Below are 19,548 nucleotides of genomic sequence, written 5' to 3'. Positions count from 1 at the left end.
GAAGATGTTCAAGTGTTCGCGTTGGTTGCTTCGATGACTGTTGAGAATCAGGCCGTAATAGAAAGGTTGAAGGTAGTATGTGAATTTCCTGAAGTTTTTCCATGATGAAATTCCCGATGTGCCGCCTGAGAGAGAAGTTGAGTTCTCTATTGATCTTGTACCTGGTACTAGACCTGTGTCTATGGAACCGTACAGGATGTCTGCATCTGAATTGTCTGAATTGAAGAAGCAATTGGATGAGATGCTTGAGAAGAGGTTTGTGAGACCTAGTGTGTCACCGTGGGGAGCTCCAGTGTTGTTGTTTAAGAAGAAAGATGGAAGTATGAGACTTTGTATTGATTATCGTCAGTTGAATAAGGTGACAATCAAGAACAAGTATCCACTTCTAAGAATTGATGACTTGATGGACCAATTGGTTGGTGCTCGTGTGTTTAGCAAGATTGATCTGAGGTCGGGTTACCATCAGATTAAAGTGAAAGATGAGGACATGCAGAAGACGGCTTTCAGAACACGTTATGGACATTATGAGTATTCTGTGATGCCCTTTGGTGTTACTAATGCACCTGGAGTATTTATGGAGTACATGAACTGTATTTTCCATGAGTATCTGGATCGTTTCGTGGTGGTGTTCATTGATGATATTTTGATTTACTCTAAATCAGAATCAGATCATGCTGAGCATTTGAAGTTGGCATTGAAGGTTTTGAAAGAGAAGAAATTGTATGCTAAGTTGTCCAAGTGTGAGTTTTGGTTGAAAGAGGTTAGTTTTCTGGGGCATGTCATCTCGAGTGATGGTATTGCCGTGGATCCGTCTAAAGTTGATGCCGTGTTGAGATGAGAAACTCCTAAGTCGGCTACCGAGGTTCTAAGCTTTTTGGGATTAGCCGGTTATTATAGAAGGTTCATTGAAGGTTTCTCTAAGTTAGCCCTTCCGTTGACTAAGTTGACTTGTAAGGGTAAGGCTTTCGTGTGGGATGTTTCTTGTGAAGGGAGCTTTGTTGAGTTGAAGAAAAGGTTGACGTCGGCACCGATTTTGATATTGCCTAATCCGGAAGAATCGTTTGTGGTCTATTGTGATGCTTCTAAGATGGGTTTAGGAGGTGTGCTCATGCAAAATGGTAAAGTTGTTGCTTATGCATCAAGACAGTTGAGAGTTCATGAGAAGAACTATCCTACACATGATTTAGAACTTGCTGCTGTAGTGTTCCTGTTGAAGATTTGGAGACATTATCTTTATGGTTCTAGATTTGAAGTCTTTAGCGACCATAAGAGTTTGAAGTATCTGTTTGATCAGAAGGAATTGAATATGAGACAACGAAGGTGGTTAGAACTATTGAAAGATTACGATTTCAGTTTGAATTATCATCCAGGAAAGGCTAATGTTGTTGCCGATGCTTTGAGTCGCAAGACTTTGCATATGTCGGCAATGATGGTTAAGGAGTTAGAATTAATTGAGCAATTTCGAGATATGAGTTTGGTATGTGAAGTGACTCCTACGAGTGTTCGATTGGGTATGTTGAAGATTAACAATGATTTTCTGGATAGTGTCAGAGAGGCCCAGAAGTTGGATGTGAAATTGGTTGATTCGATGATTGGAGTCGATCAAGCTGAGAATGGTGATTTTAAGTTAGATGCGCATGGTGTGTTGAGGTATCGTGATCGGATTTGTATTCCTAATAATGTGGATTTGAAAAGATCTATTCTTGAGGAAGGTCATAGGAGTAATCTGAGTATTCATCCCGGAGCTACGAAGATGTACCAAGATTTGAAGAATTTGTTTTGGTGGCCTGGAATGAAGCGTGACATAGCTCAGTTTGTGTACGCATGTTTGACTTGTCAGAAGTCGAAGGTTGAACATCAGAAGCCTGTTGGTTTAATGCAACCGTTGGAAGTCCTGGAACGGAAATGGGATAGCATTTCCATGGATTTTGTGACAAGTTTGCCGAATATCGTGAGAGGGCATGATTCGATTTGGGTGATTGTTGATAGGCTTACGAAGTCGGCTCATTTCATACCTATTAACATCACTTATCCGGTTTCGAAGTTGGCAGAAATTTATGTCCGTGTGATTGTGAAGTTGCATGGTGTTCCTTTGTGTATTGTTTCGGATAGAGATCCGAGGTTCACTTCAGATTTTTGGAAGAATTTGCAAGAGGCGTTGGGTTCTAAGTTGAGGTTGAGTTCGGCGTATCATCCTCAAACCGATGGTCAAACGGAGAGAACGATTCAATCTTTGGAGGATTTGTTGAGATCTCGTGTTCTTGAGCAGGGAGGTACGTGGGATACTTATCTTCCATTGATAGAGTTCACATACAACAATAGTTACCATTCGAGTATTGGGATGGCACCTTTTGAGGCGTTGTATGGTCGGAGATGTAGGACTCCGTTGTGTTGGCATGAATCTGGCGAGAGTGTAGTACTTGGACCTGAGATTGTGCGAGAGACTACCGAGAAGGTTAAGTTGATCCGTGAGAAGATGAAGGCTTCTCAGAGTAGGCAGAAGAGTTACCATGATAAGAGGAGGAAGGATTTAGAATTCCAAGCTGGTGACCATGTATTTCTAAGAGTTACGCCAACGACTGGTGTGGGAAGAGCCTTGAAGTCGAAGAAGCTAACTTCTCGTTTTATCGGAACATATCAGATTTCTGAGAGAGTTGGGAATATGGCGTATAGAGTGGCCTTACCGCCTAATCTTTCGAATTTGCATGACGTGTTTCATGTGTCGCAACTTCGAAAGTATGTTTCGGATCCTTCGCATGTGATTCATATGGACGATGTGCAAGTGCGGGATAATCTCGCGGTGGAGACTATGCCTATAAGGATTGAGGATCGCGAGACGAAGACGCTTAGAGGCAAAGAGATTGCTTTGGTGAAGGTCGTTTGGTCGGGAATTACCGGTGAAAGTATGACGTGGGAATTGGAGAGCAAGATGCGCGAGTCGTATCCTGAGTTATTCGATTGAGGTAATTTTCAAGGACGAAAATATTCTAAGTGGGGGAGAGTTGTAACGACCGTTTTTCTTTAATTATTTATTTATGTGAATTAATTGTGCATTATGTGTTAATTATATGTTTAATTGATTTTATGTTGTTTTATTTGGGGATTGTTAGTAAATAATATAAGATAGTAGGTGTTGTTGATTATTGGGCCTAAGTTGGTATTAGTAAGTGAGGGGTGTTAGTTAGAGCCCATTAGTAATTTAAGATAGTAAGGGTTTAACTAAAACAAGAGTTTTAGAGGAAATAGAAATTAGAAGTTCATTTTGGGGTTTTGGTGAAAGAAGAGAAGAGTAGAGTGAAGAGAAAGAGGGGAATCTCAATATTGAAGCTAGAGTTGTCTTCAATCCAAACCTAAGGTAAGGGTGGGATTCTTTCATGCTAAAGGGATGTATGATGATGTTTTGAGTGGGATTTAATTGTATGTTGCGTCCATGGAAGTTGTGTGTAGAGATGTTAGGGTCTATGAACAAATGCTTGATTTGATGATTTGAAATGTGTTTAATTGATGTTTGATGATGTTATGATGTTATAAGACCCATAATATGTGTTGTATTTGTGTTGATACCATGTATTCTGTGGTTGTTCGTGATGTTTGATGTTTTCCAACTTGATTGGGTTGAGTTTAGGGATTTTGGGATGGGTTTCGTATGCTGTTTTCTGTGTTTGGGGTTTTATGAAAATCGCCAGTTCGCGCCGCGAACCCTTGTGCGCGCCGCGAACCCCTTGGCAGAAACTTTGGAAGTTCTGGATCTGCTCAGTTCGCGCCGCAACCCCTTGTTGGCGCCGCGAACTGCTTGGCAGAAAGTTGGAGATTTTTGGATTCGCTCAGTTCGCGCCGCGACCCCTTGTTGGCGCCGCGAACTGCTTGGCAGAAGCTTAGGATTATTTGGTTCACTCAATTCGCGCCGCGAACCGTGTTGGCGCCGCGAACCCTGTTTTGCAGAACTTTTTCTAAACTTTGAAATGCTGTATCTTTTGAACCGTAACTCCTTTTTAAGTGCCGTTTGAACCTACGTGAAGCCCTAATTGATGTCTTTTCGTAGAATATGCTTAGTATAACTTTGAATACTCTTGGAATCTTCTTGAATTGGATTTTGTTGACATTGGATATCCGGAATTGATTATGTCGTTTAAGTTGATCATGTCGTTTACGTGGATTGTGTTGTTCGAGTCGATTATGTCGTTAAGTGTGATTATGAATGTGCATCATTGAGTCACATTCATTGCATTGTTTGAGACGGCCCTAGTGGCAAATGTTTGAGATGGCCCTTGTGGCGAATGTTTGAGACGACCCAATGGCAATTGTTTGAGACGGGAGTTTTACTCCAATGGTACCACATGCATTTGCATTGTTCGAGTTGCATAAGTAAAGTCGTATGATGAGTCGTATTTGAATATTTGCGTGTGCATAACATGAATGTTATCTTGTGTCAATTTGATGGTTGTTTCGTTGAGCATATGTGATAAATGACTATGTATGCCTTAATTGAGATTGATATTATTATTGTCGGTAAGATGTTGAATGATGTGAATAGTAGTAAGTGATATATGTTGGGAAGTGGTGACCGATGTATGATTATTTCTCCGCTTTGAATATTATCATACGCTTCTTTATAATGAATGATATCTCACCCTTTCTGTTTGAATGTTACCCTCCGTTGGTAACGTGCAGGTAATGACGCGGAGTAGTCGTGTACCTATAGCTCGAGTCGGTGTGTGTCGATGCTCTGATACGTAGCACTCGGGGAACGTTGGATTACTTGTTTATGTATTGGTTTCTTGTGTTTATCCTTGTTAAACCTTGTCCTTATATTATGCTGAGACTTTTTAGATGTATCGTGCCTTGTTTGGCCGTGATATTATGAGTTGTATTGTTGTTGACATATGATTTTCCGCTGCGATGCAAGTACTTGATTGGCTGACAATGATTAATGATTTCGATATTGTTCTCCTACATGTGTGTTATGTATATAAGTGATTGAGCATGATATATGTATGTGATTTTGTTGTTTAAAATGTGACGCTCCGAATCGTTATGTTCTATTTGCTTGAAATTTTGTACTCTGGTATTCCTCTTTATTGCGGGGTAGATTTGGGGTGTTACACTGACTCGAATCAAAAACTTAAAACCCAGAATTTACACTTCATGATTTGAGTCAGTGATTCAAATCAATAAAGTCTATGATTTAAATCACACAACGAGAACCTAAATACAAAATCTAAAGTTCAATCATTATTCAAATCAACCATATATGTGATTAGAATGAAAACCTTAATGATTTGAATCAAACTTTCATGTGATTTGAATCACACTTACAAAAGCAAAACATGTTTTTCTCATTAATATATTGATTCAAAACATCCATATCTCTAACTCAAATGACACTTATAAAATGGAATTTTAAGAAATGTGAAATGTTAATTTGACTGGAGAGATAATATAATTGGTATATTAATTCAAAACATCCATATCTCTAACTCAAATGACACTTATAAAATGGAATTTTAAGAAATGTGAAATGTTAATTTGACTGGAGAGATAATATAATTGGAATCACGCATTCGTGAGTTTTTTATCCAAGTTTTTGAACAAAGACACTTTATGGAACACCTATTTTTATAATATCATTTCTCTAATTTAAATATAGATACAGAATAAATTTAAGGTGGAAAAAATACCAGTCTCTTAAGGTGAAATCTAACATATCTACAGAATGTACTACCCGTCATAACAACTTATGCAATGAAAAATCATAAATAATGGAATGCAGATTTGATCATAGTGACATAAATGTTGAAATTTACAACTGTGTCATGCTGGTCCGGTCCACTTTCTGTATCAGCCAAGAGCTCTCCTACCTGCCAACAACATATGAGATTATGAGCAACACATCCTCTGTATTACCATTACAGTGTTTCTTCATTCACAAAATATTTAAGATATCCCAAATTTAACTATAAAAGTGATGTGGCAAAACTCATGTAAGAAATGAAACTACTAATATACTCCCACTTTAATTTTAAAATTGCAACTCTGCCACTCATAGTCTCAACCTCTCTTTTATTCAAACTTCACTCTATCTCTCTCATCCCTTCCACCATACCACCACTCACCAACGACGGGAAGGTTCGTCCACCGACCATCTTCATCACCGCCGCTGTCTTCTGCCTGCTGTCTCTCTTCGTTCTTCAACCAATCACCGTCTATCCAAGTCCACTCGTTCTCCCCCTTCTCTCATTGACCGCATGTAAATTCTAACACAACACAACACAACCCAGAACCACGATTTCAATGGAATCCTTGATTTCTCTTAAGGCTCACTTTTACACCTTTCCTTCCTTCTCATCCAAGCCCACTGCCACAATTCCTCCTACTCAACTCAACACTTACAGAAAAAACTCCCTTTTTACTGTTTCTGTTCGAGCACAGGTCAACTTTTTCTTTCAAATTTTCTCTCTTTTTCTATCATTTTATTGTTTTCGCTTCTACATTTAAACGGGTCGTTTACTTTTTCTTTTGGGGTGTTAGTTTAGTTGAATTTTGACTGATATATCTATTCAATTGGAGTTTAGGGTTTTGTGTTCAATTTGATGCATTTATTATGGTTTGATTTTATGTTTTTGGGATTATTTCGTGTTTTCGATTAGATGGACCCGAATGAAGCTTCAGCTACAACAGCCACATCTGGTGAATCTGTGGTTGAAGCTCTCAAAGTAAAGGAATGGGAAGTAGGAATGTTTCATAACGAGGTTGCTGCTACCCAAGGTATCAAAATAAGGAGAAGGCCACCAACTGGACCCCCTTCTCATTATGTAGGACCTTTTCAATTCCTATTGCAGAACGAGGGAAATACACCGCGTAACATCTTGGAAGAGATTGTGTGGAACAAGGACAAAGAAGTTGCACAGGTATTATATTTTATTTTCTTTGTGACTCTATTAAGTTTTTAGTGATGTGTTTAATGTGATTAACTGTTTGGTTTTCAGCTAAAAGAAAGAAAATCCCTTGGTATGGTTTATAAGGCCCTTGGAAATGCACCTCCTGTTAGAGATTTTATTGGGGCTCTAAGGGCGGCTAATGAACGAACTGGATTGCCTGGATTGATTGCTGAAGTCAAAAAGGCTTCACCAAGTAGAGGCATTTTGAGAGAAAACTTCGATCCAGTAAGTTTGTTTTGTTTTCCATTATGATTTTTAAGGATATAACATAACAACTATCTTTCTACTTCATTTGTTATTATTCTGAAATTCTTACTTATATCATGTGGGAAATGTTTGTGTTGGCTCCAATGGTGCGTCCCATCCAGTGTTGTTGAATATTGGCTATAGTACTACATGGTAGTGGGATTTTAAAAAATCGCCATTGTTCCGTGATGCATAATTTTAGTATAGAGTATTATCAAATAGTGGCCAAATTTGCGTTATAGCACTGTAGCGTAGCAAAATTTGAACAAACCACTAGTTTCTGCCATCACCGATTGACAACACAAACCTCATAGCATCTTGTTGGTTAGAGTTAGGCTAGACTATTTAACTGTTATGTTTTTTTTTAATTATTAAGATGTTATTAAGTCGAGTATTTTGGTCTCATTGTACTTTTGTATCACTTCACCTACCAAACCAAACCCTTCAAGCAACTTATCCAACACCGTTGTCAGTTTTTATTTCTTTTCTTCACGGTGTACGACACTTTTTAATGGATTCTCTCATACAGGTTGAAATTGCTCAATCTTATGAGAAAGGTGGAGCAGCATGTCTAAGTGTTCTGACAGATGAAAAGTACTTTAAGGTAAACTAACTAACTTTAAATTCGTTAAAAGCTCCTTACAAATTGAGCGCTGCTAAATGCTAACCAACTCTAACTTGAACTTGGCTTTTTTGGTCCAGGGAAGCTTTGAAAATCTTGAGTTGATAAGAAATGCTGGAGTAAAGGTTTGCTTAATGAATTGCATTAGTCCTTCATATAAGATTTATTCTACCATCCAATGCTTCATGTAAGTCATGCTGATAACACTAGAAAAAAATGTGCAGTGCCCTTTGTTATGCAAAGAATTCATCATAGATGCTTGGCAACTCTACTATGCTCGATCTAAAGGTGCAGATGCAGTCCTTCTAATTGCCGCTATTTTGCCTGATCTTGACATCAAGTACATGATTAAGATATGCAAAATACTTGGACTAACCGCTCTTGTTGAGGTAAGGTCATTGACGTCCGGCATGAATAAAGCATATTTGCGATTTTTGATACTTGATGCTAAAAAATAAAAATTTGTTTCTGAACCTAGTTGAGTAAGAGTTTATTCCATTTTTTTTTTGTTTTAATGTAGGTGCACGATGAGAGGGAATTTGACCGTGTTCTTGGAATAGAGGGTGTTGAGCTTATAGGCATCAACAATCGCAATCTTGGTATTTTATATCTACCCTATTCTGTTGTGTGTGTCAATATCTGAATACTTCAACTTAAGGATCTGAGTCATCAATCGTGGCTTCTAATTTTTGTGTGGTTGCAGAAACATTTGAGTTAGATATCAGCACCACGAAGAAGCTTCTTGAAGGAGAGCGAGGCAAAATAATCCGTGAGAGAAACATAATTGTAGGTGTTCAAAGAATTGTTATTCCATTTTAACTTACTTCAAAGAAATTTTTATTTTAAACTGACAATTATATGATTTGTTTAGATGGTAGGAGAATCTGGTTTGTTCACTCCTGAAGATATTGCCTATGTACAAGAAGCAGGAGTTAGAGCTGTAAGTATTGAGAATTTCACTTCTATTATCTGTTTTCATAAGTCATCTCAGAGAGCTTATGAAAATAATCTGAAAAGTAGCTTAAGCACAACTTAACGTTGACAGAATATCAAAATTAAATTCTTTTATATTTTCTGCAGGTTTTGGTGGGAGAGTCTATTGTGAAACAGAGTGATCCTGGAAAGGGTATTAGCAATCTGTTTGGCAAAGATATATCTGTTTGAATTGACAAATTTACATAACAGATAAAGTTATCATCAAAATTTTGTTAGCTGCAAACATATACCAAAATATCTTTTTATGTTGACAGTTTTTCAGTACAGATTATAATAAGATGCCTTTGGCTTTTACAATTGCTTGTACAAAATTATCAAAATAATTTCTTTAGCATTGGAAGCAATGATTACATTGGTGGTTATTTCTATCCAACTATCATTCTTTTGATAAACATGATTCTGATCTATTGAGTGGTCCTCTCAAATTCTCTGCCTGATGATCCTCATAGCACACAACCATGATAACTGATAAGCTTAGTTTTTTCTTCTCCCCTACATGGACCGGCTGTTTGTGGCGTTGTGGTATCGTCCGTCTCATAATAAATGTCTCATTTGCACTTTTTCTATGTTTCAAAATAAATGTCTCTTTAGAATACTAATACAGCATTTATTATTTTTTTTCCACTACTATATCCTTATTTATTACTCCCTCTGGTTCTTATTATAAGAGAAAATTCTCTTTTTAAATTCATGGAAGGATCAATGTATTTGACCTATATATGGATCAAATACATTAGTCATTAGATGAATCTTAAAAGAAAAGTTTCTCTTATAATAAGGACTAGTGGGAGTAACTTCCACGTTTTTCAATTACTCTACTACTTATAATAAATAAAGATATTTTAGTAAATAATACTAATTTTATCATTAAAATCAACACATATAATTATTTTCTTAAGAATCGTGCAGAGCTCAAATAAGACATTTATTATGAGACGGAGGGAGTACCTTTTAACTTTGTTAATGGAGCCTAAAACTATCAATTTGAGTAGGCTCTCGGGATATGTGATATATGGGATCTTTTCAACATGATTGTACATCATTCTACTTTTCAAACTTTTTAGGTGTGGGTCGGTGGAAGATGTGTTTTTGCTGGGTAAACGGAAAAACATGGGAAGGTGTTTGGTTTGGTTAGGTTCATAAGAGTTGACAATGTAAATGTTTTACTAAGGTGACTATCAGATATTTGGTTAGATGACTATAAGCTGAGAGACATCCTCCCTAGGTTTGAAAAAGAGAATCGTCCTTCCTTCTCCCAGGTTGTTAAAAGCTACTGTAGGTCGGCTCAAGAACCAGCCTGGTGTCCTGCGATAAATCGTTTTTGGATATAGTTCTTATGAGTAGGAAGTTGGTACTCCTCTGAGCCCCATTGTCTTAGATGCTACAAGAGCTCTTTCTCGTCCGATTTTATGGGGCCACAATGGTTCAACTCTTTGGAAGCTTAGTCTCCTCTCATGTTTTGAAAGGAATAATTGCGGGGATGAGATACTATGGTGTTCCCTTTGATGAATGTGAGGAAATAACCCTTTTGAATTTGGATAATCTCTAAAAGAGGCTATTGCAGTGGATACTAAGAGGGCAAACACTTTGATATTTGCGTAGTATTGATTTTGGTGTCAATTTTTGGCTTAGGGTATTTTTGGATTATAGAATGTGATGGAACGAAGCGGAATGAAGTCCTATTGTTTGAATGAATTAAAATCGAAAAGAGCGGAGCGGAATGAAGTGGTATGGATTCTATTCTATTTCATCATTTACTATCACATTTCTTTTCCTCTGTTTGGGCGAAATAAAGAATTAGTCTTGTTTTATCCTAAAAGACTCAAACATGGAATGAAATCTTCATTTTGCTCCATTTTGTTCCTCTTTATTCCATTTTACTTCTTTTTCCTTTATTTGATGATACCAAATTTTTACAACGGAGTGGTATGAATACCATTCCATTTCATCACTTATCATCATATTTATTTTCCTCGGACTTGGACAGAATAAAGAATTAGTCTTGTTTTGTCCTAAAAGACTCAAACGATGAAATGAAATCTTCATTTTACTCCATTTTATTCCACTATTGCATTGCTTCTGTCTATTCTGTTTCGTTTATTTGATGATACTAAAAATCTATGGCGAAATCTTTTGTTTAATAGCAAATCTTTACAACACAGTGGAATAGAATGGTATGAGTTCAATTTCATTTTATCAAACTCCTAGGAATAGAGTGGTATCAAAAAATCCAATGTTAATTTTTTTTTTAAAATCGGTAAAAATGCATATCAAACTTTTTAAAATACGCTACAATTTTTAAATTTATTTCTAATTTTTCAATTGCACTACCAGATTTATCGTTCGCTTTTTTTTATTAAATTTTGACAAGGGCCTTTTTGCCATTATGAAAATATGTGGGTGAGTCAGGTCAAGGTGGGGGTGTCAGGATAAAATCTCAATATTTTGCACACTCCTAGTGAGCACACTATATCATGTAATGCGGATGGTTTGAGAATTTGACATCAAAGACCTTATATGTAATTCTGACTCCAATTCTATTATGAAACATATCTCTGAATCAATTAATGTTTGACATCTTTATGTCGTGATTCTTCACAATATTAAAGAAGTTTTCTCTAAAAAAATAACGAGTTCAACTATTTTATATTTTTTCATATTTTTTAGGAGAGAAATACTTTGTGTAGACTATCGAACAAAAACATAAAATTGATAATGAGAGTCCTTTACAGAACATCATCACTCTGTTACAAGCATATTTTAATAAGGCTTTATATTCCTATAGAATTTATTTTTCTTTTCCCTTGTAAAAAAAAAGAATTTCTTACCCCACCCCTTGAAGTTCTTAGGCACCATGTGCGTTTTCAAAAATACCCTCTACTTTCGAAGATGTATCTTCCGGCGCACCTTTTTTTAACTCAACGTCAAAATATTCCGGAGCTACATCTATGGAATATGTCTGTATCTATATTTACAGAAGAAACCCAGAAACAGAAAACTAAAAAATCAACATTGCAACGATAAAAACAACATTCATAAAATAAAATCGACATTACATTGATGATTTCAACAAAAAATTAAATATTACATTTCAATATCCTCGTGGACGCTTGCACATCTCTAAGATTTTCTCGAACGTTCTTCGTACCGTCGCTACCAACTCGAACGAGATTTTCTCTTTGAAACCGAAATAACGTTTGCTGCATCGCCAAAACATCCTCTCGGTTCTTGAGCTCAAAGTTTTTGTAAACGATGTTCCCTTCGTTGTCAACTGAAGGTGAACGATACTTGAGCTTCACAATATTTCGTTTGTCTCCGTAAGATAGGCGATAGTGAATTTTGTCAATGATATTATCGAGTGAGGTGCAATCGTTGAGTTTGAACGTTTGCCCTAGTGTTTTTCCATCGGAGTAGGAGACACTTGCGACTTACCGACAGATGTTGATATCATATTAAGACATTTTTGTGTTTGTGCTAAAGACAACATAAGAACCCCTAAATTTATAGAAAACCTAGGTGAATATGGACCACCCATTTTCTGTCACACTTTTTTCCGTATATATATCCACGGAAAGACCCCAGATATATTGGTTCCGGAGGTATATATACGAAAAATTTCATGGAACTGCAACTTAAGAACCTTTCGTAGATACCTCTACAAAACTTTCGCTATTACTGTAACCCCCAGAAATTTATTTAATTATTTAAATAAATTATTAAAGGATTTAATATAGAAATTCGATCGAAGTTGGATTTATTAGTGATATTATAAGACGAGGAATTTGATTATTTAGTCGGTTAATCGAAGAATTAATAAAGTTGATTTTTGTTGAAGAAATAATATTAGTAATAATATTATCATTTAAATTGGTTTAGTGGTGGTGTGATGTGTATAGCAATATGATGGTGAACAATATGATGGTGTACAATTAGTAGGCCCATTAAGAAATAATAGTAACTTTATTATTATTATTTGATTTATTGGATTATAAGGAGAATATATGGAATTAGGTTTCTGTGGAAATTAAGGTTTTGACTTTTAGGAGAATAGATCATGAAACGAAGTTGCCGACGAAGAGGAACGAGGCTTTGGCAGCGGAGGAATTGATCGTGGATTTCTGGGAAAAGACAAAGGCTTGCACTCAATCGGATTTTAGAGGCGATCTCCAATACAAGGTAAAGGTGGGGTTCGAATTATATAATCGGGAATATGATAGTTAGTATGTGGGATTGGGATTGTATGATTATGTGCCATGGATTTGTTGTTATTTTCGGGTGATCTGTTTCTTTGTTAAATTGTTGATTTCATTAATAATAGTTGTCTGCTGAATTGTTATTCTCGATTGAGAATTGTTGTTGTTGTGATGGGTTGGAAATATATTGGTATTGTTGATCGATTGATCGTATGGTTATAGTTGAATATTAAATTGTTGCGGTGAGGGAATTTAATCGTATACTAGCTGAAGTTGTTGGTTGATCAGAGGAATGGGTACGGTGCAGTTGAAGATGAAAAAGAGATTACGAGGAGACGAACGTCCTAGGTTCAAAAGGAAAGGGGTGGACCCCACAAGGGAGAGGGAGACGACCGCCCCCATGGTCTAAGGAAGGGAGACGGACGCCTCTGGGTAGAAGGAGGGGAGACGGGCGCCTCTGGGTAGAAGGAGGGGAGACGAGCGCCTTTGGGTGCAAGGGGGAGTTTTTGAGACGTTGGTCTCTGTTTGGTGGGCCCTGCACACGTATGTGATTTCCTGTCATAATTTAAGTAACATGTTTGGAACTTATTTTAGTAACTTGGTGAATTGGAAGTATGATACTTATATAATATTACTTTTATAATACGAGTCACTAGATTAGTAGATAACATAGTGTATTTTAGTAGGACACAGTAAATCAGCTTAATTGGTATTTTAATAACAAGTAGTAATTTGGAATAACAGAGTGGCAGTTTAGCAAATAATTAATAGGTTAATTAGTGTAGCAGAAATATGAATTTAGCATGGCGTGATGAAGTTGAATCAGTAGGAATCAAATAACATGAAGTCTTGATTAATTAGCAGGATTATGTTGAAAATAGTACCGGTTAGCCGAATTAGTAGATTTAAGCGGTATAATTAGTTAACTGAAATTAATTGAAAATTGTCGGAGTCGGTCGTGTATATTGGTAGATATTTTTGGTTGATTTGTTTTGTTATAATTATGTCGAATAAGTTGATTTGTAGGTGCGGTTGAATTGTCTCGATTTATGGACATGTTTGAGTTGTAGGTCTGATGACCAATGTAGGATTGAGTTGATGCAATTTGTTGCATGTTCAAGTTGTTGTTTTCATTATTGTTGTTCTGATTGTCGCTGTCGTTGATGTTGCATGGAATACATTGCATTGTTTAAGTTGGCCTTGATGGCACCTGTTTAAGTTGGCCTTCATGGCACCACGTTGAAGGCTTATGCCTTGTTGAAATGCCTCGATAACCTGACATCTGTTTAAGTTGAGAGTTCTGCTCCAAATGGTATCACATGCATTTGCATAGTTGTGTCGCATTTTGAGTCGTTGTGAAGTTAATGTTGTTATGAGTTGCTGTTGATATAAATTGTGTTGGTTTGAGTTGTGAAATAATTATTGTAATTATTGTGATAATTGTTGTTGTTGATGGTTGTTATAATTGTTGTTACAAATTGTTGCTAAAGTTGTTGTTATAACTGTTGTTTCTAGTTGTTATTATAACTATTGTTTGAAAGTGGTGATAATTGTATGATCTGATCTAATATATTAATTATCATACTTTTGTTTATATTTTTTGATATCTCACCCCTTCTGCTGATGTTTGCCCTACCATGGGAAACAGACAGATACTCAAGATAGCGGTGGAAGTTTGAAGTGACTCTATGAAGTTTTTAGTTGTTGTTAGTCGAGTTGGTGTCTTGCTATGATACATAGCACTCGGGATGGGATCATGATTGTATTTGCTGTCTTGTTGTCGTGTTATTATTATAGTTGTTGAAAATCCAAGATTGAATAATAAGAGGTAATTACTGTTGTTTTAAGTTGTTTTTAGTTGAATAAAAGTTTAGAAATAATTATAAGTTGAAGTTTGATCTAGTTGAATAAACTTGTGTATGAATTATAATTTTAAAGTTGTAGATGCCGAATGCTATGTATCAAAGATGAATGAAATACAGGTTGTTTGTAGTTTTAAGTTGAAAATGTAATGACTCATGTTTGATGTTTAAAATTTTCCGCAGTTTGATGTTATTATAATTACCGGGTAGAAAATGGGGTGTTACAGTTACATTTTTAATGCAGAACAAAATAATAAGGAAAGTGAGTATATTGAAATGCACAAAATTGATTATATTGCAAGGTTAAAAAGTGAGTATGTTACACTTCCAAAATTCAAAACAAATCAAAACACGTATCGCCGACTAAATCTATTGGTGGTTCAATCTTAGACTTTTCCGCATTCGATTCCTTTTAAATGTTGTTCAATCTTTTGAATTCATGCATCCTATCAACAAAAAGATCCGACCACGTCTCGACATTTGCGGTAGAATGAGTCGCCCATTCTGGTGATGTAGGTGGTATGAGGCATTCATGTTTCAAGTAAACTTCTACAAAATGACTTGATTTTGCAAGCCATTCAATACACATGATGTGATCATTTGGATTTCTAGGTGGTGCGGAGCGGAAAAAAGGTTTATGAAAACTCGTATCACGTTAAGTCAATGCATACCCTATCATACGCACATGCAATAAAATGTCCCATTTATGAGAATCTCATCCATTTTGACACCAATGTGTGACCGCTCAAACAAGGAACAAGAGATTCATAAACCGCTTCAAATTTATCTTTCTCTCCATACAACCTCATGTACGATTCTTTATGCGTCATCAACTCTTGGATAAGTTGATGACGGACAAGCGCATGACTATCCTCTCCATTACCAAGCAAAGCCAAAACGGCCCGGTAACCGCAATTATAGTCCCCCTCAACATTGACGATCTGCTCGATGTATTTGTGCATAAAAACTAGCATCTCGTCGATGAATGGAATCTTTGCTGGAATCGGGGTCGGAGACAATTTGCTTATGCAGGCTCCTTTCATGACACTTTGAGAATCTCTCTTGTATCGCTTCCAATTTGCTCAAAATAGAAATATTCGGCTTACCTCCTTCCATGCAACGAGGTCACCAATATATTTATCCCATAGAGGGAAAGGAATATCAGAAAACCTAAGGTGAATAAGAACGAGGTCTTTCGACCAGAGATAGGGTACGGGAGTCGGTTACGTGAGGGGAAGGTACTAGCACCCCTCACGCCCATCGTACTCGATGGTATCCACCTATGTTTGTTGCTATCTAAAGGGTGTATAAATCTAAAGCTTAATTACTAAGGGAATGCATGCAAATGAAAGAAAAGAAACACGGGGAAAAAAGGTTTATAAATAATTGTGCTCGCTTAGGCCCCGCGACCTAATGCCTACGTATCCTTTTCAGGAATCAGAGCGCCGTAGTTCGGCTCTTTAGTTTTTGTTTGTTTTTGTGTTTTTTAGTGGACGGAGTTACATTCGCAATCTAGCGTCAGGATAGCAGCTCGTTGAGTGGAGTCTTATGCGTTACCAGTCTGCGATCGAAAGGAAGCAACGTGTCCGTTTAAGGGAAAGAATGCCCTGAAGGCAAGAGAAAGAATGCCTCAGAGGCAAGAGAGAGAAGAGAGATTTTGAGTGTTTCGAGGAAATCCCTTAAGCAAGGGAAACTCGAGTTACTCTTTGGTTTGTGTTTTTTAGAAGTTGGGAACTTACGCCTGAATGGTACCCTTAAGCAAGGGAGATCCAAGCACTCGAACATTCCCTTAAGCAAGGGACGTTCAAGCTTCCATTCCCTTTTTAAGAATTTTCACTTTGATTATTAATGTTTTAAGTATTTTCTTTGTATTTTTTAAAGGGGATTTTATTTGATATTTGTTAGATGTTTTATGTTGTAAAAAGAAAAGAAACTAGTCTAAGTATGAAGGGAATTTCTACCTAATGTTATCATGGTTTCTACCTAAGATTAGGAGTTAAGGAGACATGAAAAATTAAAGTCACATCATGAGCAAAATTGAGTAAGGATACAATGGTACAAAATTATACACAAAGCATGAAGTAGCAAGTCAAAAACATAGTGCAAAAATGAAGTAAAATACTACTATTTTTATATTGATTTTTATGAGATGAATTGGATTACAAATCAAGTAAAAAGACTAAAAAACAAATAGCCTAAAAACTAATATTTTTATTGATTATTTTTATATGTCAAAAATTAGTATTAAGGTCTAAAAATAAGCATTTTTATTATTTAAAAGAAATAGGAAGAAATCTAATTAAAAACCTAAATCTATTAATGAAAAATAAAAGGAAATGGGGTGTCAATGGAAATTAGTGGTGGTGAATAGAAGACTGGGCGCAGGGTATTAGCCCAGCAAAGGCTTTTTTGTTTCAGAATCTCTTATGTCAAAAACGATGGTGTGATGGGCCTAGTGATGGGGTATGAACAGTGATTTCGGCCCAAGGATTAATTATTGTTTGATCCAATCATTATTAGTATTCAGAATTTATTAGAATAAACAATTTTAATTACTAAAAGGATAATAAAAGAAGAATGTGAAATTAGGGTTACCTTGGCTGCGGCGTTCCCAATCCCTTCGTCTCAGACCTTCTCTTTCTCGTTTTCAAACGGTGTTTTCTTCCCTTCTCCGGCGACGCAATCTTGAACGATACCGTGACCAGTCACCACCACACGCCTTCACCTCTCCGATTCTCATACGAAATGCTCGAAAAGATGCCTCAAATTGAAATGGGATTCACAACCCTCAAACTCTTGCTTCTATCTTCTTCTTGATTCTTCTTCGGTTTCTCCTTCTTCTTTGCGTTGTTGTTCGCAGAACCGTTTGTTGAATGTCGTTGCAGAGATGACGATTGTGCGATTTTCAGAGTTGAATAAGGATTATGCAGAATATTGAAGTGGTGAAGATTTGACGGTTAAGGAATCGGTGAAGGTTGACGATGGAGAAGGTTCAGAGATTGAAGAATGCATCGGTGTTGTGAAGATGAGCGATAGAGAATTGGCGTCGAGAACTTTTCTCGGTGATTTCATAGTGAAGATGAGCAATGAAGTTCCGAGGAAAGGTTTGTTGCATATCTATTATCGCTTCTTTTTTCTCTTCTGTTATCAAGTTATAACCCTGATCTGATTCCGAATTCTTTTTACTCTACAGAGTTTTTTTCTTTTGAAGAATTGGTGGTGATGAAGGGAGGTTGTGAAAAATGGCTATGGTGAATGGGAGCAGAGAAGAATGGCAGAAGAGACGAGTGAAGAGAATCGGGAGAATGATGGAAGTGAATGAAGAACAAAAAATGGTGGAAGAAAGTGGAGAGTGAAGATTGAAGAATTGGTGGAGAGCGATGAAGGGAGAAGGGAGAGAGTGAGAAGTGAAGTGAAGATGAAAAATGGTGGAGAGAGCTGAATGAAGGTGGAGGTCCTGATTTTATAGCAATGAAGGTTAGTTAGCTCCTCATTTTGCAGTTAGAAGTTTGTTATATTTCTGTTAGTTTTGGTTTTAAAGGTTTTGGGAATTCTGTTAGAGGTGTTAGGGTTGTAACCGAATCAGTTAGGTTGGTTAGGGTTATAACTGTTAGAAACGTTAGCTAGGTTGAAAGCAAATTGGTTAGCGAAAGGTAGTTATAAAGATGAATTAGTGAACTGTTGGATTCGGTTTTCTCTTTTTCTTGTGATGCTGAATTGCTGCAAGGCTGTTTTCTATGAATCATGCTGGTGTATATATGTACAGGTTATATGGTAATTGGTTTAAATAGGATGATGCAAAACTGTGTGTGTATTGATGTAGGATTGATTAATTGTGAACTGAAATCGGTTTTGTATTCCATGTGTGCAGGGATGATCTGAATTTGATTATGCAGGTTTTGGATGGAAATTGAATTCTGTGAGGAGTGGTTTATATCTGTTTGGATCAGCTGCAGGTTTAATGGCATGGAAGTCTACAAACTTGGCATTAGCTCATGGAGGACAAGGTTCGTGAATCATGGGAGCTTAAGGCTTGGTGATTAAAACTCGAAGACGGGACAAGAATGGAACTAAGGCTTGGTTGCGAGGATCTATATTTAGAACAACTTTTTGTATTTAAGTAGATTTGGATGAATATGTATAATTTGAATGTTAGGAAGTGGATATTTGAATGGTTGTTGAATGGATTGAGGATGGATTGTATTTTGTAAAGAGTTTACAAAATAATGTTTGGATTGGAATGTATGAACAATTAGTCTTTTTTTGTAATGATATGGATAATGAAGGATGAAATGGAGTTGTATAAACATGTATTGGTATTTTGTTTGAACTTTGAGATGGATGAAGCTTGTAATGATGATAATGAATTTGAAGAAGCCAACCCTAAACGAATCTTGCACAGGGAATTTGATAGAATTTTCTTAAATCACCAATGACATTTGTATGAATCTTGAATGAAGATCTTTGAGTCAAACTTATACTCCATAATAATTAAATCTGAGTTCCACATTCATATCTTGATCGAATCTCAAATCTGTGATACTTTGTACTTGATATGCATAACAAAAGATAAATGAACTCATTATCACCTTGTTACATAATCCATGATTCATTTCTTGTACCTCACTCGATTGTATGGACCTCTTAAATTGGTAAAAGATAGAACCAGATAAATAGAGTCAGAGAATGGC

General features: G+C 36.5%; 1 protein-coding gene and 1 long non-coding RNA gene across 2 annotated transcripts; both read left to right on the top strand.

Moving 5' to 3' along the window:
* The first annotated feature begins 6,047 nt into the window (after positions 1-6,047).
* On the top strand, positions 6,048-9,099 carry LOC131595492 (indole-3-glycerol phosphate synthase, chloroplastic-like). Its single transcript, XM_058867843.1, has 10 exons — positions 6,048-6,429; positions 6,648-6,908; positions 6,987-7,163; positions 7,714-7,788; positions 7,887-7,931; positions 8,031-8,195; positions 8,327-8,405; positions 8,510-8,592; positions 8,678-8,746; positions 8,887-9,099. Exons 1-10 carry the CDS (start codon positions 6,292-6,294, stop codon positions 8,968-8,970), a joined length of 1,176 nt encoding a protein of 391 aa, XP_058723826.1. The 5' UTR covers positions 6,048-6,291; the 3' UTR covers positions 8,971-9,099.
* An 8,325-nt stretch (positions 9,100-17,424) lies between these two features.
* LOC131595496 (uncharacterized) lies at positions 17,425-19,164 on the top strand. The gene is made up of 3 exons (XR_009281901.1): positions 17,425-17,961; positions 18,051-18,334; positions 18,729-19,164. It is a non-coding gene; the product is annotated as an uncharacterized LOC131595496 (long non-coding RNA).
* The last annotated feature ends 384 nt before the right edge of the window (positions 19,165-19,548 follow it).

Source organism: Vicia villosa, linkage group LG4, assembly GCF_029867415.1.
Source record: "Vicia villosa cultivar HV-30 ecotype Madison, WI linkage group LG4, Vvil1.0, whole genome shotgun sequence".
NCBI classification, from domain to species: Eukaryota; Viridiplantae; Streptophyta; class Magnoliopsida; order Fabales; family Fabaceae; genus Vicia; species Vicia villosa.
Note: the sequence above shows the minus strand (reverse complement) of the source record. Positions and strands in the feature narration are given on the sequence as shown.